General features: G+C 58.2%; 2 protein-coding genes across 11 annotated transcripts; one reads left to right on the top strand and one right to left on the bottom strand.

Annotated features, from left to right (window-relative positions):
• Positions 1–1,589: 1,589 nt before the first annotated feature.
• ZDHHC12 (zinc finger DHHC-type palmitoyltransferase 12) lies at positions 1,590–4,921 on the top strand. 3 transcript variants are annotated; one of them, XM_047070433.1, is made up of 5 exons: positions 1,590–1,724; positions 3,188–3,324; positions 3,681–3,758; positions 3,921–4,087; positions 4,256–4,921. In XM_047070433.1, the coding sequence occupies exons 1-5, from the start codon at positions 1,625–1,627 to the stop codon at positions 4,584–4,586; spliced, it is 813 nt and encodes a 270-aa protein (XP_046926389.1). In that variant the 5' UTR covers positions 1,590–1,624; the 3' UTR covers positions 4,587–4,921. The 3 variants fall into 3 exon arrangements, with proteins under 3 accessions (XP_046926389.1, XP_046926398.1, XP_046926408.1); XM_047070442.1 differs by having other exon boundaries at positions 4,225–4,921; XM_047070452.1 differs by having other exon boundaries at positions 4,278–4,569.
• Positions 4,859–15,769, bottom strand: PKN3 (protein kinase N3). Of its 8 annotated transcripts, none has more exons than XM_047070403.1 (22): positions 15,655–15,769; positions 12,601–12,835; positions 12,249–12,394; positions 11,646–11,757; positions 11,446–11,573; positions 11,052–11,235; positions 10,222–10,368; positions 10,029–10,138; positions 9,779–9,922; positions 9,284–9,359; positions 9,029–9,197; positions 8,743–8,893; positions 8,568–8,635; positions 8,190–8,253; positions 7,948–8,039; positions 7,437–7,613; positions 6,637–6,699; positions 6,454–6,530; positions 5,867–6,009; positions 5,670–5,777; positions 5,438–5,518; positions 4,859–5,342 (listed from the first exon to the last, which is right to left on the bottom strand). In XM_047070403.1, the coding sequence occupies exons 1-22, from the start codon at positions 15,676–15,678 to the stop codon at positions 5,130–5,132; spliced, it is 2,712 nt and encodes a 903-aa protein (XP_046926359.1). In that variant the 5' UTR covers positions 15,679–15,769; the 3' UTR covers positions 4,859–5,129. The 8 variants fall into 8 exon arrangements, with proteins under 8 accessions (XP_046926359.1, XP_046926368.1, XP_046926384.1 ...); XM_047070412.1 differs by having other exon boundaries at positions 8,743–8,845; XM_047070428.1 differs by having other exon boundaries at positions 5,482–5,518; positions 8,743–8,845.
• Positions 15,770–19,698: the final 3,929 nt, after the last annotated feature.

Raw genomic sequence — 19,698 nt, 5'->3', positions numbered from 1 at the left:
ATCTCAGCTTCAGGAACAGCTGGATCCAGTCAATGTTGCTAAGATGTCTCTCACTCCCTCTTTCGTTACTGCTTATCTCTATGTCTCTACAAGGTGGCTTCATTCTCCTGCCACAGTCTGTCTCCACATAGTGTAAAGACAGCTGCCAGTTGCCCTTATAGCCTATTCTTCAAGCCTGAGATCCAGAAGAATGCCCATTTCTCAGCATTTATAGTCCTCTCATAGAATGATCCTGATTGGCCCTGCTGAGTCACATGTCCACCACCTAGAACCAATCACTGGGGACATTAAGATAGGGAACCAAGCTGGCCCTCTAGTCACATGCCCACGTCTCCTATCAACCTGTGGAGTGTGGGACACAGTTTCTCCAGAACCACGTGGAACGGGGAAGAGTCAGTGCCCCAACAGAAAAAGGGGGTGCTGAGCTGACAAAACAGATGTCAGAAGAGCATACTGTGTAGGATCTGTTGGAGAAAGAAGGTGGATGTTGGTATCCATGAGAGGTGTGGGTGGAAAAGGCAGGGCAGCACGTGGAATGCCCTGGGGACCCAGTTGAAGGCGTGTGAACAGTGAATGCTGATGAGGTTTCCTCTGAGAAGAGCCTGAAGCCTCCTGTTGGGCAAGTCCTTCTGGCAGGGCGAGGTGTTGGCTTATAGCAGGGGAGAGGTCAGTGCTAGACACTTTACTTGCATTATTTAATCCTCCCAACCACCTTAGCAGGGGGGTGCTACTATCAATCCCCACTATATAGACAGAAAACAGGGCTCAGAGTGGCTCGGTAACTTGCCCGAGTTCACACTACCTCTGTGCTGGTATTTCTGACTCCACTTCGCCCCTTCTACCCAGGATCTGCACCACGGATGACCGCTTTGCTCTCGTCCCATTTGCAATATCTTTTTTTTTTTTTTTTTAAGGTTTATCTATTTATTCTTGAGAGACAGCGAGCACAAGCAGGGCAGGGGCAGAGAGAGAGAGACAGACAGAAGCCAAAGCAGGCTCCAGGCTCTGAGCTGTCAGCACACAGCCCCACGTGGGGCTGGAACCCACAACGTGATACCATGACCTGAGTGGAAGTCAGAGGCTTAACCCACTGAGCCAGCAGGCGCCCCCATTTGCAATATCTAAAAATGAATAGCAAGGAGGTAAGGGTGTCACCAGAGCAACCTAGGGCTAGTCCTGCCCCTCTAGAGAACTCAGTCATGTCTTCGAAACCGGCACAATCCTGCAACCTGGAGTCGCACCGAACACCTTGAGCAGAGCCACCCCGGGGGCTGCACGCATGCGCGAGGCCACGGGTTAGGGGCGGGCGGGGTGAGAGCCCGAGGGGGCGGGGTCAGGGCTCGCGCCTGCTCCTCCGCTTTCGAAAGTTACCTGGCTTGTGGGGGCTGGGGTTGGGGGAGTTACCAGCTGCGCGCGCGCCGACCCCGCCCTCAACCTCTTCAGGCACCTGTTGGCTCGAGGGCCTCCTCGGCCGCAGCTGCTATCCAATAGGCAGCCTCCCCGACCCAACAAGGCCCCGCCCACCTCCAGGACTCACCAATCCGCGAGTAGCCGCGGCCTCTCTCTCCCTCAAAGGGCCCGCCCCTCCCGGCGCTTCTTCCGGGTGGGGCCCCGGGCGGAGGAGATGGCTCCCTGGGCGCTCCTCAGCCCTGGGGTCCTGGTGCGGAGCGGGCATACTGTGCTGACCTGGGGGATCACGCTGGTGCTCTTCCTGCACGATACCGGTGAGCCGGACCCCGCGCGACCCCGACCCACCCTATCCCGCGTGATTCCCCAGACGTTTGGGTCTCACTGGGTTCCCTGCTGAAGCCCCAGAAATCCTGGGATTCACCCGACTTCCGCCAGCTCCTGAGCCTCTTCTCCATCTGTCATTCCAAGAGCCACCTGCTTTCTGCCTAATACCCAGTTGATCCCTAATTAATCCCAGCATCTTCCTGATCCCTGCCAGATGCCCTGTCTATCCCAGGACCCAACCGGTGCCCACCAGATCCCGCGACGGACTTGAGCCCCCATCTCCCCTGATCCCGAGACCCACCCGGTCCTTCCCAGGATAACGTCCCTCCGTAAGATTCCGAGGATCAAGCAGATCAAGAACTGGCATCCTGCCCATCCCCACGGCCACTAGCTGCCCAAGTCCAGGCTCCCCACCTTCCAGGACAAGAGAACACAGAAGGGGGCGGCCTGTCCCGCATTTCCCCACCCTCACTTCTTGCCCTGTAGTCCTCGTCCACCTCACTGACCCACCCCCACTAACATCCTTCCCCTCCTTACCTGGCAGGCTGCCTCCGGCCCAACTTCTCACCCTCACTGCCACTCTGGGAAGCCCCGCTCCTCCCTCCTTGCTCCAGCCTCAACTCCTGGGCTGTGGGTGTTGTCACTTTCCTCCCAAGACCTTCTTAAGTCTCCTCTACCGCTTTCACCCTTCAGCCTAAACACCTGCTCAGTCTCCTCATCAGAAAGGACCTGCCCCACCCCGCCCTGCAACCCTGCTTTCCTTCTCTGCTCCTTTTCACAACCAAGGGACACCAGAGCTGTCCACACTGTTATCTAAATGCCCCTCCCTCTTCACCTCCCCCTGCCTCCCACCCCTGAAATCTTCATTTACTTCCATGAGTTGGACCCTTCCTGGCCCTGCCCTCCTCTGTCTCTATCTCATGGGCATATCAGACCTAGCTGGTCTCTCCCTATCATGGAGCCAAAGTCAGGGATCCCTCTTCCCTCTCCCCTACATCCAGTCAAGTCTGGCCCCTTCACTCCCTTACCCCTTATCTATCCAGCATTTTGTCTCCACTCCTCCTGCCAGTGCCCTTGTCTGGCTACCCTCCTCTCCCTCCTGGATAGGCTCTGCCCCCAGGCCTCCCCCTGCTCCCCTATCCATCTTTCCTCCAGCAGCAGGAGGGTTTTCAGAAACAGATCTGACCCTATAACCTTCCATGGTTCCCTACTGTCCTACAGATAGAATGCAAATGAACTTTTTTTTTTTGGTGGGGGTGGGGGGGAGGGAGTGCTGGGCCCAAACTTCTCCCTCCTGTACTCTATGCAGTGGCCACACTTGACCACTCATTACACCCCATCTCCAGGCCTTTGCTCAGCCAGGGACATACTCCCCACCTCCAGATACACCCCTACACATGGCCTCCTGTTCAGCTCCGGCCCCGGCCTCACTCTCCTTCTCCGGCCTCTCCAGCACTGCGGCAGTGGGAAGAGCAGGGGGAGCTACTCCTGCCCCTTACCTTCCTGCTCCTCGTGCTGGGTTCCCTGCTGCTCTACCTGGCCGTGTCGCTCATGGACCCGGGCTATGTGAATGTCCAGCCCCAGCCGCAGGTAACCAGGGGGGCCCCTGGGAGCCTGAACCCTTCCTCCCACCAATAGGATACCCAAGGCCCCTGTAACAGTCTCATGCCAGGATCTATGCAGAGGGCTTTCCTGGGGCATCTCCATGAATCCTCTTAGCAGCCCTGCAACCCCCATCCTCCAATGAGGAAACCGCCAAGGCCCAGCGAAACAACTGTGACAGAGGTCACAGCTTCACTCGGGCCAGGGCACTCTGTCCCACCCTACCGCCTCCATTACACTGGGGATGGGCCCCGCGTGCATACCCAGGGCTAAGCTAGCCCCCCAGGGAAACGCCCACCAGTGCCCTCTCCCTCCCAACCTAATACCCTGTCCCCCATTTGCAGGAGGAGGTCAAGGAGGAGCAGACAGCCATGGTTCCTCAAGCCATCCCCCTTCGGCGCTGCAGATACTGCCTGGTGCTGGTGGGTGACCAGGGACCTCTACGGGAGGGCGCAGGGGCAAGGTTGAGACTCCTTGACCTCCTGCCTCTCTCCCCCCCCACCCCCTCTGTGGCCTCATCACTCCCCTCAGTCGTGGGCCCGGAGGGGAGCTGGCACTGAGCCCGCCTCCCTTTGTGCCCACAGCAGCCCCTGCGGGCCCGGCACTGCCGTGAGTGCCGTCGCTGCGTCCGCCGCTACGACCACCACTGCCCCTGGATGGAGAACTGCGTGGGGGAGCGCAACCACCCGCTCTTCGTGGCCTACCTGTCGCTGCAGCTGGTGGTGCTTCTGTGGGGCCTGTACCTGGCATGGTGGGTTCCACGGCCGGCCTGGGCATGGGGGGAGGGCGGGCAGCATGCCCCTACAAGGTGCCCCTTCAGGGGCCTCGGGCCTTCCCCCAAACGGCCTGCCCGGAGGGGCTCCCCGGGGCACCCCCGCCTCCCCCGGCCTTGGTCTCCATCTCTGTTCCTGCCCTGCAGGTCTGGCCTCCATTTCTTCCAGCCCTGGGGGCTCTGGCTGCGGTCCAGCGGGCTGCTGTTGGCCACCTTCCTGCTGCTCTCCCTCTTCTCTTTGGTGGCGGGCCTGCTCCTCGCCTCGCACCTCTACCTGGTGGCCAGCAACACCACCACCTGGGAGTTCATCTCCTCGCACCGCATCGCCTACCTCCGCCAGCGCCCCGGCAACCCCTTCGACCGCGGCCTGACCCGCAACCTGGCCCACTTCTTCTGCGGATGGCCCTCAGGGTCCTGGGAGACCCTGTGGGCCGAGGGGGAGGAGGAGGGGGAGGAGGGCAGCAGCCAGGCGGTGTAGGGTTGCTGGAGGCAAGGCCACCATCTTGTGCCTGAAAACCAGAGGGGCTGCCCCCAGCTGGGGTCGGCGTTCGGAGGGCCTGGGGTTCTTCACTCCCCCCCCGCTCCTCCCAGGCCTCAGAGCAGAGCTGAAATGACAGAGCTTCTGCCACAATAGACAGTCCTGCCCTCTGAAGGAAGGAGAGGAGGCAGAGGACCCGTGGGGGGCTCGGGCACAAGCGGCCTGGGCTTCCGAGACCCCCCACCCCGCCCCCCAAAGCCAGGATGCCTCCATTGCACAGTTTTATAAGTTTAATCATCCGTAAAGCAAATCAAATATTAAAAAACCAAGCCAAACTCCTCCTTGCTGTGCCGCCCTTTCTGGTCCAGGCCTCCCAGGAGGCGAGGGCGGGAGGGGAGGGGACCCTGCCCAGTGACTGAGCGAAGCCCCCCACAGCAGCTCTGCAGCTGCCACTTCGAGGCCCAGTGCCCACCGATACCTGGCAAGGCCTGGGCCTCCGGGGCAGACGGCTGGGCAGACGGGGCAGACACACCAGAGAGGCCGTCAGGGCCCCAGGAATCCCTCTGACACAAAGTCGAAGTCCCGGAAGGCAGCCTGCTGGCGGGCCGTCAGGGGGCTACGGGGGTCAGGCGGGGTCAGGGCCGGCGGCAGCCCCGTAAACTCGCCCTCGAAGTAACGCAGGTCCGTAGGGCCACGGAGGGTAGGCAGGAAGGGGGGCTGGACGGTGCGGGCGAGCAGGGCCTGCCAGTCGGTGGTCTGGGGACGAGGGCAGAGCTGCCTGAGACAACGGAACAGCGGCCCGCGTGGCCAGGCGACGCCTCCCACTGTGCCAGCCACCCGGGAACACTCACCCTGAAGAAAGGCTGGGTCTTGATCTCCTCAGCATCCCGCTCACCCGCCCCGAGGCGCTGCTCCGGGCACTTCTGGAGGAGCTGGGCAAGAGGACTGGGGTTCACGGAGGGCATCACGCCCAGGCACTGCCCGCCTGCCCAGGCATCCCAAGTGAGCTGGACCACAGAGGCCCCGAGAGAGTGGGTGGTGACGGGGCAGCCGTTCAGCCCAGCCCAGCCCTGCAGTGATTACCTTCTGAATGAGTTCAAGCCCTTGCACCGACAGAAAGCGGGGATACGGGGCGTCCGCATTGACGATGCAGTCAAATACCTCCTCCTCAGTGTCCCCGGGGAATGGACACTATGGGGAAGGGGGCTCAGCAGGCTGCATGAGCCACCTCCACCCTGCCCCAACCTAGAGGCCCCCGGCAGCCGGGGTCCGGTGCTCACCTCGCCCACCAGCATCTCATAGAGCAGCACACCCAACCCCCACCAGTCCACAGCCCGTGTGTAGGCCTCCTGGGTCAGCACTTCTGGGGCGAGGAACTCCGGGGTGCCGCAGAAGGTGCTTGTCCGGTCCCCAAAGCCGATCCCTGCAAACCAGCATCCACACTGATGCCAGCCCGACGTGTCTCATCCATATAACTTCAGTTGTAAGAATCAACAGCCAACTCTTATGACCTCAGGCACCAAAGGTCAACCAAGCTCTCCCCCGAGCTCTTGGAGGTGAGGACAGTTTTTTTTTTTTTTTTTTTTTTTTACGCCATCTCACGGGAGGAAGCAGAGCCTTTGCCAAGCTCACAAAGAAGGGAGAACCCGATGCCCTCTCCCATCCTGAGTACACGCTCTCCCCTGGCTAAGGGTGCGCTGGGGCTCTTTAAGAGTCTCTAGGGCTGGGAAGGAAGAACCAGTGTGTCCAGCCGGTCCCTGGAATGCAGGCTGGGGTGAGAGGCGAAGGCCACTTGCTCACTACCCTGCTGGCCTGAGCTGGGCAAGCAGGGCTGGAGGACATGGGATCCTGGACAGGAGGCACCCACCTTCCTTACACAGCCCGAAGTCCGCGATCTTCAGGAAACCCTGGGCGTCCAGCAGAAGGTTGTCCAACTTAAGGTCCCTGAGGGTGAGGGGGACAGATCAAAGGGGCCCGGGAGTATCACAGGAGGAGGGCAGCCTCTGCTCCTTCACCTACCCCCACCCCCAGCACCCCCGGGGCAAGTTACCTGTAAATGATTTTCTTCTCGTGTAAGAACTGTAACCCGAGGACCACACAGGCCAGGTAGAACCTATGGGTGGTGTAGGGGGTAGTTCAGGCCCAGGACGGGGGGGGGGAGGCGGGAAACAGGGCAGGGAGGCACCAGGATGGCCACGGCCTGGGCATCCCTGGATGTCCCAGCTCTAGTCAGCTTGGACTAGAGCCTGATGCCAGGGGTAGCGGGTAGGGAGAATGGGTGTTTCTCTGGACCGTGGCCCCAAGGTTGTTGCCCACTGACAGCCTACCCTTCCTGGGCTCTTCGATGGTGCCAGGAATGATGCCACGTGTTCTGATGCCTTACCCTCCTACATCCTCCCAGCCACCTGCTGTCGATAGTCATCATGTCTCTTTTTCAAATGAGGATCTGAGACTCCAGGTAAGTGATGCACCTGGGGGTCACACAGCTCGTGGCAGACTTAAGACTCCAGAGCCTGCGTTCTGGTGGGCAAGAAAGAACTCCAGCTGCCAGTCACTTACTCTTCACTGGTTGCTGTGCCCAACAATTTAATACGCATTATGTCCATCCACTCCACAAGCCTATGGAAGAGTTATTATTAGCCCCATTCACAGCTACATTAACTGAGGCCCAAGGTCACAATGCTGTGGGAGCTGATAAGACAGTTGATAACCAAGGATCTGAGCCAAGGCCTCCCTGACTCCACACTCTTCTGCTGATGGGTATCCTGGGGGAAGCAGGATGAAGGGAGAGGGCACAGGGAACCAGGGAAGGCTCAATGGAAGAGGCAGACAAGAGGGATGGGAACCCACCGGGCCTGGGGCTCAGGGAAGACGTCCTCATGGATCTGCATCATGAGGTCACCACCGGGCGCAAACTCTGTCACGAAGCAGGCGTGGCTGGAGGTCTGGAAGCAGGCGAGGAGGGACAGCAGGAAGGGGTGCCCCGTGCGGCCCACGGCCTCCAGGATGCGTTTCTCGCAGTACAGGCTGCGGAGGGCCGGGGGTGGGCGTTAGAGGGAAGAGAAACCACTGCTGGCTGCGTCCTGCCACCCACACGACACCCTTGGCTTCTCTGGGTCTTCAAGGAAAATGCCAGGCAGGTAGAATGATGCTTTCTACGTATCGGGCAGAGAGAAGAGCGGACCTGCCCAAGAGCATACAGTTAACAACCGCAGGTGCTAGAAAGAGAACTCAGGACTGGCCCCAGCGGGTCACCTCTTCAAAGCCCCTGGAGCACTCAGCTGCCTTCTGGTGCCACTAGCCCAGGCCAGCCATCCGGGGTCCCCTGCAGGGCTAGGTGCCCACTGTCCCGACTACACACCTCTCCATCTCGTCCCGGCTCAGCACCTCCTGCTTCTTCAGCGCTTTGATGGCGTAGTATTTCCCCGTCCCCTTGAACTGGACCAGGAGGACCTGGGAACCAGAGACAGCTTGGGCTCCAGGTGGACAGCACAGGGGAGGCTTTGCTGCCCCCGCCCACTGCCCCATGGATCACAGCATCCCCCCAGCCAAGGTGCTGGGGCCTGCTCACCCCCTTCCATAGCACCCTCGTCAGCCCACTACCTTCCCGAAGTGTCCCCGGCCCAGCACGGCCAAGCAACGGAAGTCCTGAAGGCGGGGGGGTTTCCTGCAAGAGAGAGGGCACAGGATTCCCCCTGGGATAAGAGCTGGGCCTCCATGAAGAGGTGCTCCTAACCCTCCAGGGCCGGTCCTGGGCTGTCCCCACCAATAAGACTGGAAAGCCTAGGGGCTGGGGTGGGGGTGGGGGGATTCAGGGACAGTGGCTTCCTAGAGTTCCAGAATGCAGCTAGAGCTCAATAACACGGGTTTAGTGAGTATGAACAGAGAGCAAGGAGCATCGGGTGATGTGTGAATGGACACACGAACACCCAAGTGAGCAGACAAATGTCGCAAGCCCATAAGTGAGCCTGACGGGGGTACCTGGTGGCTGAGGCTGGAAGCGGTGGCCCGAGTCGAGTCCTGGGCTCCATGTGGGGGCGTTTGGTGCGCTATGAGGGTAGAGGGGCTCAGAGCAGAGCAGGGCTTCCTTCCCTGTTTCCCTCCAGCCCTGCCATCCCCACCCCAGCAGCCCCCAGGACTGCCAGCATCCTCTCACCGGTATCTCCTCGGGGGTTGGCTCCCGGGGCAGGTAGAGACGTGGGGGCTTGGGCGGGGGCCTCACCTCTTCTTCCAAGGGGCTCTTCTTGGGTGGGAAATCACTATGTGGAGAAAGCAGACACCTGGCAGGGCACAGGCAGACGGAAGAGCTGTGGGGACGGACACACAGCAATGCCAAGAGACAGACAGACAGAGGGTCAGAGGGAACAGAAAGACACCAGCTGCACCTGAAGAGAGGCAGACGTGGCAGAGAAGCAGGCAGCCACGGTGACGGGGCTCCTCACCTGGGCGAGGCAGGGTTGGCAGCTCCCCGGGGCGTGGCTGGGGTCTGGGGGCACGCTCTGGGGGGGCTGATCGTGCTTGGGGAGCTGCAGGGGGGCAGCAAGTTCATGACCAAGCGCCCCCAGGCTGCCATGTTGAGATTCATCTGGGAAGCCCTCAAAAAGTCCTGACCTGGGACAAAAGGTGGGGCTCAGTCCCATGGCCCCCCGAGGGCCCCTGCCCTACCCCCTAATTGCACAGCCCTCTCCCGTCCACACCTCTGCGTTTAGAGAAAATGCGTTTCTGCCTCTGCAGCCGGGGCCTCCTCTCAATGACAGGGTCACAGAAGGTCACCTGCGTGGGCAGAGGGCAGGGCTGGAGACCAGTCCCCTCCCACCCCATCTGTCACCAGGGTACCTCCCCGGCCTCCAAGATCCCAGCCTAAGCCCTCAGCGTCAATGATGCAAGAGCCAGAGGGGCCCAGAGGGATGGATTCAATGTCCACATTGGTACCAGTGGGGAAACTGAGGCCCAGAGAAGAGAGACACTTGTCCAGGGCCATGCATGAGGCTAGGCAAGTCAGGACCAGGATGCAGCCTCTAGACTCCCACGCGCTCCTCGGAGAGGGGCTGGGAATCCTTAATTCTTGGAGACCTCCTCCCTCGAGGCCTCAATTTCTACTCCTATGTGTGGATGAATCAAATAGATTTGAAGGCCCTTCTAGCTCAGATGGAACCAGGGCCCGTGTCGTCAGGGGACAGGGTAGGGAGCACCTGGGCAAAGAGCAGCCCCTGGGGCACCAGACTGAGGGAGAGCTGGTGACAAGCGTTGTCCAGGAAGTCCTCCAGCCGCAGGAAGGCCACGCCACACAGCTGCCTCCAGTCCCGCCAGTGCACCCCAATCTCCAGCTCCCGGGCCTGCGTCGGGGAGGCCAGGTTGAGGAGTGGGGCACACGTCCCTACTCGGCCAGCCTTCCGCTCCGTGGCCTAAGGTCACCCCTGCCCGCACCAGGGCCAGCCTCACCCGCTCCAGGGGGACAATAAAGGTCTGGTCCCAGGACTGCTTGGTCACTGGCCCCCAGCCGGTCTGGCCCACGACACGATTGTCCACCTTCAGCACAGCCAGCACCTCACCTGCAGGGCCAGAGAGGGAGCTCAGGGCAGGCGAGGAGTAGAGGTACATCGCTGCCCCCAGCGCCCCGCGGCTCGCTACTCACTGGCCAGCTCTCCTCCGCCACGCTGCTGCTTGGCCCGGGCCCGAAGCCAGCCCTGCGAGGGGCTCCCGGCCAGCACAGCCGCCGGGGAGCGTCCGGGCACGGCTGTCAGCAGCTGCTCACAGCCCAGGAGACGGACCTCCAGCGTCCCTGCGGGGAGCGTGGGGGACACATTGTCAAACCCCTGCTACATCCGGGTCCCCTGGGGCCCCAAGAAAGCTACCTTCTCCCGAAGATGGCTGAACCCAAACCTTGCCCGCATTAGGCCGGGGTGTTTCACCAGGAGCCTGAACCAGCTGAGCGGGAAGGTGCTGGCCTCTCTAGAAGCCACTGTACTGTGTCCCAGGTGGGAAGTTCAGGGTTTCCGAAGTCAACATGCTTAGATTGTTTGTTGATTACAATTCAGCCACCACTACCGGGAGACAGATCCAGCTCAGGGATACGAAAGAACGTTCTAGGAGTCCAAACTGCCCAGGACCGGGGCTGTGAGCGCCCCTAACCCTGGCCCTTGACACACTGTCACGGCTAGTCCCTTGAATAATGGCTTCGCCAATGGTGTGCCCACTAGGCCGGCCTCGCGCCTAGCGCCTCACGTGCAACAACTCACTGAATTTTCACAGCAACCCCATGAAGGAGGTGCCGTTATCACCCCCATGTTACAGAGGGATACACTAAGGGTCCAGGGAGGGGAAGTCAGCTGCCCAAGCTCACGTAGCTAGGGGGTGGTGGGACCGGGATCGAAACTCTTCTCCAAAGTCCTCCCATCTGTGGTTCAGGGTGCTCTTTGGAAGAAAGGCAGAGCCCTGAAGTGGGAGGGACTGACTCCCAGCTACCTGTCACGGCGGTGGGCTTCACGAGCACCCCTGAAGGCTGGGGTTTCCCAGACACAGCAGTCCGCAGCTCCCGGGCCACTCTGCCACGCAGAGGGTGGGCAGGAGGCAATCCCTCCAGCAGCTGCTCCAAGGCCAGCCGCAGGAGATCCAGTTTCTGGGAGGACTCCTGGAGCTGGGCCTGAGCCTACAGAGGAGATCAGGCAAGGGAGGACAGGCCTGTGACCACTGGCGACCCACACGCCCTCCCCGCAATGAGGTATAGACAGAATGTGCCTCCTGTTTTCTCACCGCCACCCCGCACAGGCCGTCTGCGGGTGCCTCCCGCCCTGGTGGACCGTGGTGTGGAGACAGACACTCAGAGAGGGGCAGCGATGGGAGGGGACCACGGCCTGACCTCAGCCAGCGCCTTCCGGTCTTGTGTCCGCCGGGTACCCAGCAGCTTCACCACGTTCTTGGCGCCCTCGGCCACAGCGGCCTCAATGCGTAGTCGATGCCTTAGCTCCTCTGCCAGCAGCTCAGGACCTGGGAGGAGGCGGTCAGCCCCCAGGCCCCGCCCTGCCCGGCCCTGCCCGGCCCCGCTTCTCAAAGCCTCACCTGGTTCAGGGGACCCACTGGCTTCCAGGCTGCTAATCTTCATTCGCAGCAGGGCCACCTTCAGCTGGCTGTCCCGCAGCATCTGCTGGGCAGCTGCCAGGAGCTTCCTCTCCTGTGGGGTCGCGCCACATGCCCATCGGACCGGGGCTAGCCCAGAGCCTCCCTTGTCAGACCAAGGTTGAAGCCAAGCCTCCCTTGGTAGGCCAGATGCTAAAGCCAAGGGCCCCTTGTTAGCTTAAATCTAGGGCAGGGCCTCCCCCTTCACACGAGACCAGGGCTGGGGTCAAGCTTCCCACACCATGTCAGAGCCGAGCTCCCCACATCGTCCTGGGAGCTGGGACTGGGGGTGGGCCTTCCCCACTAGACTGGGCTAGGACTTCCCATTAGACCGAGTTGTGCCTTGTCTGTTAGATTAGGGGTTCGAGCCGTGCCTGCCCCACCAAGCTGGGATTTGGGGCTGTGCCTCCCCCGTCAGACTAAGGGTTAAGACCGTCTCTGCCTTATGGGGTCACTGGCTTGGTTGCATTCTCCATCAGGATGGGGGCTGGGAGCTGAGAGGGGCTGAGAGCCCAGCCTCTCCCCATCAGACCCCAGGAGCCTCACCTTGGGCGTGCCACTGGCGTATGTGTGCGTCATGTTCTCCGCCCCCTGCTTCACCTTCAACTCTACCTGCAGCTGCCTCTGTAGAGCCTCCAGGTGCCGAGCCCTTGGCTGCTCTGCAGGTGGCTGGGGTCCCGTGGTGGCGGGTTCTGTGCATAGCGTGGGACACACGAACCCCTTACCCAGAGCCGAGAGACCCCTACCCTATGACCTTGCTCCCTCCCCCGACCCCCAGCTCCCTTCTTGTCGCAGGGGACACCTGAGGAGGCTCTGAGAGCGGTCAGGGCCAAGGTGGAGAAGCTGGGTCAGCCCGGCACGTCCTGTCCCCCAGGGTCTGCTCAGACTCGTCACTCACCGGCCAGGCCGGGCCCGGGCAGCAGGATGCGCGCGTGCAGCGCCCTCAGCTCCCCGTGCAGCTGCTCCAGGCGGCGGTTGGAGGCCCGCAGCAGCTGCTGTACGTGGCCCAAGTGGCGGCGGTCCGTGGCCACCCTCCGCAGGTTCTCTACACCCTCCTTGATCTTCAGCTCCTTCTGGATGGCCCGGCGGATCACCTCTTTCTCATCCTCTGGGGGCTGCTGGTCGGCCCCAGACTGTGGAACGGCAGAGGAGTAATGCCCTCAGTCCCCGCCAGCGACCTCGGGTCTCCACAGACAGAGAGGAAGGTGTGCTCGGCGCCCAGGGTGGCCCCCCGGGGCACCTCTGACCTTACAGCTAGTACTCCTGGGCCAGATGGAAACCCTAGGGCTACCCAGCCTGTCCCCGCTCCTGTCCCCTCCCATTAGGGAGAAGGGAGAGCGGAAAATTGTTCAATGTTTGCAGTGGACTCTTGAACAACACAGGTTTGAACTGCAAGGGTCCACTTATAAGCAAATCATTTCCTGTCCTTTTTTTTTTTTTTTTTCAACGTTTTATTTTATTTTTGGGACAGAGAGAGACAGACCATGAACGGGGGAGGGGCAGAGAGAGAGGGAGACACAGAATCAGAAACAGGCTCCAGGCTCTGAGCCATCAGCCCAGAGCCTGACGCGGGGCTCGAACTCACGGACCGCGAGATCGTGACCTGGCTGAAGTCGGACGCTTAACCGACTGCGCCACCCAGGCGCCCCTCCTTTTTTTTTTTTAAGTTTATTTATTTTGAGAGAGAATAGAGAGCATGAGAGGGGGAGGGGCAGAGAGAGAAGGGGGTGGGGTGGGGCGAGAGAGAGAATCCCAAGCAGGCTTCTTGCTGTCAGCACGAAAAGCCCAGCACGGAAAGCCCGGGGCAGGGCTTGAACTCACGGAACCGTGAGATCATGACCTGGGCCAAAATCAAGACTCGGACACTTAACTGACCAGGTGATCCTATAAGCAAATTGTTTTCAACTGTAAAACCAACTTTGTTTACAGGACTATAAATGCACGTATCGTCTCTTCCTTACGATTTTCTTAGTAACGTTTCCTTTCCTCTAGCTTACTTTATCGTAAGAATACCATATAATGATACACATAACGTACAAAATATGCGTTAGTCAACTGCTGACGGTATCCGTAAGGCTATTATTAGTTAGGTTTGGGGGGAGTCAAAAGTTACATGCAAATTTTCAACTGCCTGGGCGGTCGGCACCCCCGAACCCCCTTTGTTGTTCAAGAGGCGAAGGCACAGGGTGCTACTGGGTGCCAGGGTCTGTTCTCAGAGCTTTGCATACATGAATCCGTCAAATCTCATAACAATCCCACGAGGAAGATGCAGTTACTATCCCCATGTTACCAGCCCCAGATGAGGAAGCTGGGACACAGGTTAAGTAATCTGCCCAAGGTCACAACACCGAGAGGGAGATGCCAGCCTCTCCCCACCAGCCACGCTTAATCAGACTGCTCTGAGGTTGCGATCCCAGCTAAGATTTGGGGCCAGAGAAGAGGCTAGGGAATTACCCAAGGTCACATAGAGAGGGCAGCCAGAGGCCTGAGTAGGGGCCAGGGATGTTCCCTCAGGTAGCAAAGCGGAGGCACAGAGAGAGGCTGAGGAGGTCTCTGGGGGCCACTCCCAGCTCAGCTACTGCCAGGTTGGAGCAAGGAATAGGAAAATCTCCTTCTCAGAGGCCATTTCAAACCAACCAGTGCCAAAGCTGACCTCAGCCCAGGGTAACCCACGATGCCCTCCACCCCCCATGGACCTCCACCTTACCTCTCGGCTCTCCATCTCCTGAGGCCAGTGTGAGGGGTGCCACCCCAGCCTCAGGGAGCCCCCCCACCCCAGGTCTCTGCTGGCCCTCTGGCCTGGCTGTCAGAGGGCAGGGGCGGGGCTCAGGAAATCCTCTGAGGGCCCTAGGCCAGAGGGCCAGAGCCAAAGGCCTGAGCAAACAAAGATCCCATGGAGCGGGGGGCCCGGCCACCGGGGTCCTGAGTCACCCAGCTGCCGTTGCTGGGCGGAGGTTCACAGGAAATCGGAAAATGTGTACAAGTCACTGCTGGAACAGGAGAGGGGGGAACCTCCGGAGGAAGGGGGTGGGAGGGGGCAGACGCAGTGCCTAAGGTTGTTCCCGCCGTTGGGGTGGGGGCACTCCAGGAGTCTTGTGGAGGACATTTTGCCTTTGGGTGTACCCCCTGGTCCTGTCTGCTCTGGGCTGGAATCCTGCCATGTGCACACACGCCTCCCCCTTTCTGCTCTACAGCTGGGACCCTATCTTCTACACAGATGCAATGACCCCACCCCATTTGCTCTGGGTAGACCTGAACCCCTCCCTCCTCAATGACAGACAAGCACACAGCTTTGGCCGCTGTGTCCACCAGCACGTATCTCCAGCGCTGGCAGGAACCCCGCCCCCCTCGCCATTTGGTCTAGAACCCTCTGTGTACCCGGAGGTTCCCGCCCAGGTGCTGGGCCAGGTCCCCCATCTCCATGTGCCCAATCCCCACATGACTTTGTGATCTGGGAAGGACCCCCACAAGTGCGCAGAGATTGGCCCCTTCACGGGCCTTCCTCTCCCTGCACGCACGTTCCTCCCCCCCCCCCGACCTGTCCCAAGCTGCCCCCCACGGTCCCCTTTGCTTTCTAGGCAGATTCCCACCGGTCTTAACAGTCCTGCCTGGAAGAACGGATTGGGGGAAACTTTAGGGCCCGTGCCGGTGGCCCTGACTGCGGATTCAGACGTGCTCATGCGCTGGCCTGACTAAAGGCTCTGAGTCACTTGGGGGTAATTTGGGGACGTTTCCAGGGGGCACGAACGACTCCCCCCGCGCCCCCCCCCCATGTTCAGGTCTGCCCCGCGAGGTTAGCGAAGCCCGGGGCAGGGGCTGGGAAGGGACCCGGGAGGGGGTGAGGGTCGGATCTAGGGGACGCGACCGGAGCTCGCGGCGCCCGCGGCGTAAATGAGACTCCCTGACCCCCTTGGCCCGCGCCCGCAGCCCGGCCTCTCCGGGCGCCGTTCACCTGCCGCGGCGCCCCCTCCTCCATGGCTCCGCTCGGGCCGCTCCGCCCCTCTTCTCGACCACTGCGGTTCCGGAAGCCCCGGCCCCTCCGCCGGGACTTTCAAACTTGAAACTTCCCGGGAAGCGGAGCCGGAGCCGCGGGATCGGGCGCCCCCTCCCGAGGTCCGCTGGCCCTCGCGGGACCTGGGAGCAGCGCCGCCTCTCGGCCGCGAGGGGCCGGCGCCGGGGACCCCACTCAACCGCAGGCCCCCGCGCCTCGCCGGCTGCGGCGTTCCGCGGGCTCTGGGGCCCCGCGCCCCTTTTCTGAGGCCGCCGACCCCCGTCCCGCGGTAGAAGGGCAGGAGGGACATTTCTCGGGCCGGGGCTCTCTAGCTGCCCTAAGGGCCGGCCGGGGGACGATAGCGCCGCCTGCCGGCCGCGGGACGCCGCCAGGGCGTCCCGCCCGCTCCCGGCTGGGTCAGCCCCCTTCCTCGGAGCCCCGCCACCACCGGGTTCCCGCCCCCAACTTTCTCTTCGTCTTAGATCATTGGTGTAAAATGGGCTAGTCCCCAGCCTGTGGCCCCCACGGAGGCTTGGCCTTATCTAGAGTCACTATAAGAACGTAAAGCCTCATCCAAAGCTTGCCAAATTACAAATGACAGATGAATAAACCAAACATCTCTCAGGCCACCGCTGCTCAGCCGGAGTGTTTTCTGTTTCAGCCAGGGCCACCGTTCTTCCCTTGTCCTACAGAACCCATCTAAACAGGAGACACAATGAAACCCCAGGAAAGAGCCCTGACTTCAGGAAAGCCAACCAGTGGGCACTAACTGCCCTGGGAACGGCTTGCCATTCCTGTGTAAGGAACCCTAGTATCCTGTGCTAACTAGCACTGTGCCAAGACTTCACTGAAAGGAGCCCGGCCCAAGGGGCTGCAAGTGAGTAGGGGGCAAATATTGAAGGTGGGTGATTTGCCGACTTGGAATAGGTGCCTTCTAGTGCTTTCACTGAGAGAAACTATGCCCGGTCCACTTTGCTCTGACCACCTCCCTCACAATGGAGTGGAAAAAGTGATAATGGCAGGCTGCGGGCAATCCTGCAATGGGAAACCAAATGACACCAACATAAGCAAAGGCAACTCGGTTCGGTGGGGCACATGCCTACACTTCATAATCAGAGACAAATCAAGCCACTTTTACACATATGCACATCAGAGTTGCCAAGGGCTTAGACAAGAATGGCACGCAGTAGGCTCTTCTAAACGAGGATTATTATCAAGGTGCACTGAGCTGAATGTTAACCATAATTTAGAAGTCAGCTTCTGACTGCAGGTCACAGGTTTCGGGGAACGAAAACACAACTGGCAAAGCTTCCCTTTTCGGGAGAGTGTCTGTCTCCCATCTTGAGAATCATCTGTCTACTCCTACAGCCCAGAAAGTGGAATTCTGTGGAAGAACTCAGAAATGATTCCCCAAGTTCGCTGTGTGTTTCACTGGCTCACTGGTCAAAAAGGGAAAGGAGTTCAGAGGTAGCAGGATCCAGGAACCCCAGGCTGGGCAAACCCACGAGGAACCTCCAGGCCGATGGAGGAATCTGACCAGAGAGCTGCATCCTGTGCCTGACGGTGATAGTGTAATTTATGAAACAGTAACCCCTTGGAAAACTGAGGTTCCCTTCACATTCAACATCCAGTGGATGGTGAATGGTGCAAACAACTCTCCAGCTAATTGGCTGTTAAAACTGTAAAAACATCAACCCGAAAGGAACGAAAACACTTCCTAGCAGGGCACATTAAATTTTTTTGTCCTTTCTACACATTTCTTTTTTCCTTCCCTGTACTGCAAACATCAATCCATCTACATTTTGGATTCGCCTTTCTTCGGTAGTATGAGTACACAACGTGACCAACTAATCAGCTTGGCACATACCCTCCACTATTCTAATCACAAAGCTGCAACCCTCTTCCCCTCCGACCTGTTAAAAACTCAACTTATAAGTCTTCATGAACACAGTCACACATTCAGGAGGAAATGGTCACTGCAGGGGTGGGGGATGGGGGAGGGAATAGACTTTTCAAAAATGATCAAGATGTCCTCTTTAAAGAATTGGAATGGCTATTCATTTGACTCCTGAGAACTTGTCCTGATCTTCAGGAAATCCTGAAAAGTCTTTACCCTTTGCAACAGGATTCCATTCTTGCATGAGCCAGAAAGAGTTCATAGTAAAACCTAACAGAAAAGGCAGAAAAACCAAACCTATGTTTCTGGGGCCAAGTGAAACCATGAAACCAACCATTATGAAACAGTAATGATAATAAAGATTACCAAAAATTAATCCAGAAACACTAGTGACTAAGAATCCTCTGAAGCCCAAAAGGCCCCCCAAATCCTGATCAAGTCAAAAATCTGCAACTTAAATTTAGCAGCCAGAGAGCTAACACAAGTGAAACAGGCTTTAGCAGATGTCAGCCCAACAAGACAGGCAGACTTATGGATCATTTAAACCCTACATCCTAGAGCCTGAGCTGGGCGAAACTGTAGGGGCAGGTCACAGAGGTCAAAGAACAGTTAAGTCTTTTAGAAATCAGGACATCGAAGGAGAAACGATCTACCAACTGGAGGGGGGGGGGTCTAAAATAGAAGATTCCGTTAGGTTTGAAATGAAATGTAAACATCTATTACCAGCTACTGCCCTCCATGCCCCAGTTCATGTAGCTATTCCCTCATAAACAGAGTTTGGCACAGCTTTGAAGTTTGGAAGAGGGAGTCCCCTTCCCAGAGAAACTACCTCAACAGCCACCATTTATTTACCCCTTTCCTTTGAAATGTCCTTGTAGCAAAGGAGCTTTAAGCCATTCATCTGGCACTTTACAACACACACTTGCCTGAGGGCCAGCCCAGAGCTCCTTTTGCAGTCTGGCCCAAAGCACACCTGCTACACTGTAGCCACTTTCCAGGACATTAACGTTGCCACTTTCCTTTCTCCCAGCCTAGCATTCCCCTCATGCCCTTTGCAGGCAGGCACAGGGCAATCTAAAAGGTGATGGCAATAGTTGGGAGGACTTTTATCTTTTAAGGGCTGATTTTTTTTTTTAACCACATTCCCAAAAACAAAAGAACATTCTATAGTCCGACTAAAGGGACCTATAACCGGACAGCCCTACTCAACGGCCCGTAAGTCAGTTTTCCTAAAGATGTAACTCTGTGAAACAATAATTACAGGCCTACTGAATGAGCAATTCATTCAAGTGACTATATTTCCCCCTCAGCAAAAGAGCCCTTTCAATGTTTTGACTTCGACATGAAAAATACTCAATCCCTTCACGAACTGACTACATCCCAAAGAAGTTATTTTCCCATGACCTTTATACATACCCTTTCGTATAGATGTCGCTTCGGCTATACTGCTGGAGGTTATGAAGTTTACCCCCTTCCCCAGTCACTATGAACACAAACCACACAGAAAAACTAGCTTATCATCTGAATCCAAAAGCAAGTTAACATTTCTCTACAAAACAAGGAGAATGACCCCAGTCAAAAAAAATCTTTATGTTCCTTTATTGGAGCAAGATTCCTGACCGGTATACAGTGATGTAATTACTAAACATGACCTGTGCAGAAATTACATACTATCCATCTAGACAGGTTTTCATTACACTTTGCCTATCGATGGAATAGTTCCATTTATAAAGTTTTATACATCAAAAAGCTTTGAATTTGACCAGGCTGTCCATGAATTCATCTCTGAAAAAGTTAAGTGGCATTTAATTTTAGCTACTATAATTTACAGCATTAAAAAGCTTATGCATTAGGTAGCTTCCCAAAATGTTATTCTATGCACAACGGCATTTAGCAGAGCCGAGCCCGTCATTCTCACCCAGATTCACACGGACAGGTCTCGCTTGAGAGCTACGTGCTAAATAGCTAGTACTTTGAGACAAAAGTACTCCTGAGTTTACCACCAGTACGGACTTCTTGTCTGAGAGTCTGTCTTCTCAGCCACGTCTCATGGTGCCAACGAAGGCACGCCAGCAACTGCCCTGTGTGTAATTCGGCATTAGAGCACC

This window comes from Lynx rufus, unplaced genomic scaffold (genome assembly GCF_022079265.1).
Source record: "Lynx rufus isolate CCGP_SWC_20201006 ecotype Redwood Valley unplaced genomic scaffold, mLynRuf1.p SCAF_10, whole genome shotgun sequence".
Classification (NCBI taxonomy): Eukaryota; Metazoa; Chordata; class Mammalia; order Carnivora; family Felidae; genus Lynx; species Lynx rufus.
Note: the sequence above shows the minus strand (reverse complement) of the source record. Positions and strands in the feature narration are given on the sequence as shown.

What these genes read in the sequence shown, in the direction of transcription:
- ZDHHC12 (XM_047070442.1), top strand. Translation starts at nt 1,625, where the DNA reads ATGGCTCCCTGGGCGCTCCTCAGCCCTGGGGTCCTGGTGCGGAGCGGG. An exon ending in GCTCTTCCTGCACGATACCG is followed by an intron (nt 1,725 to 3,187) that starts GTGAGCCGGACC and finishes CGGCCTCTCCAG; the next exon opens with CACTGCGGCAGTGGGAAGAG. An exon ending in ATGTCCAGCCCCAGCCGCAG is followed by an intron (nt 3,325 to 3,680) that starts GTAACCAGGGGG and finishes CCCCATTTGCAG; the next exon opens with GAGGAGGTCAAGGAGGAGCA.
- PKN3 (XM_047070369.1), bottom strand. Translation starts at nt 15,678, where the DNA reads ATGGAGGAGGGGGCGCCGCGGCAG. An exon ending in CAACCCCCGAGGAGATACCG is followed by an intron (nt 8,636 to 8,742) that starts GTGAGAGGATGC and finishes CTACCCTCATAG; the next exon opens with CGCACCAAACGCCCCCACAT. An exon ending in CTTCGGGCTGTGTAAGGAAG is followed by an intron (nt 6,010 to 6,453) that starts GTGGGTGCCTCC and finishes GCTGGTTTGCAG; the next exon opens with GGATCGGCTTTGGGGACCGG.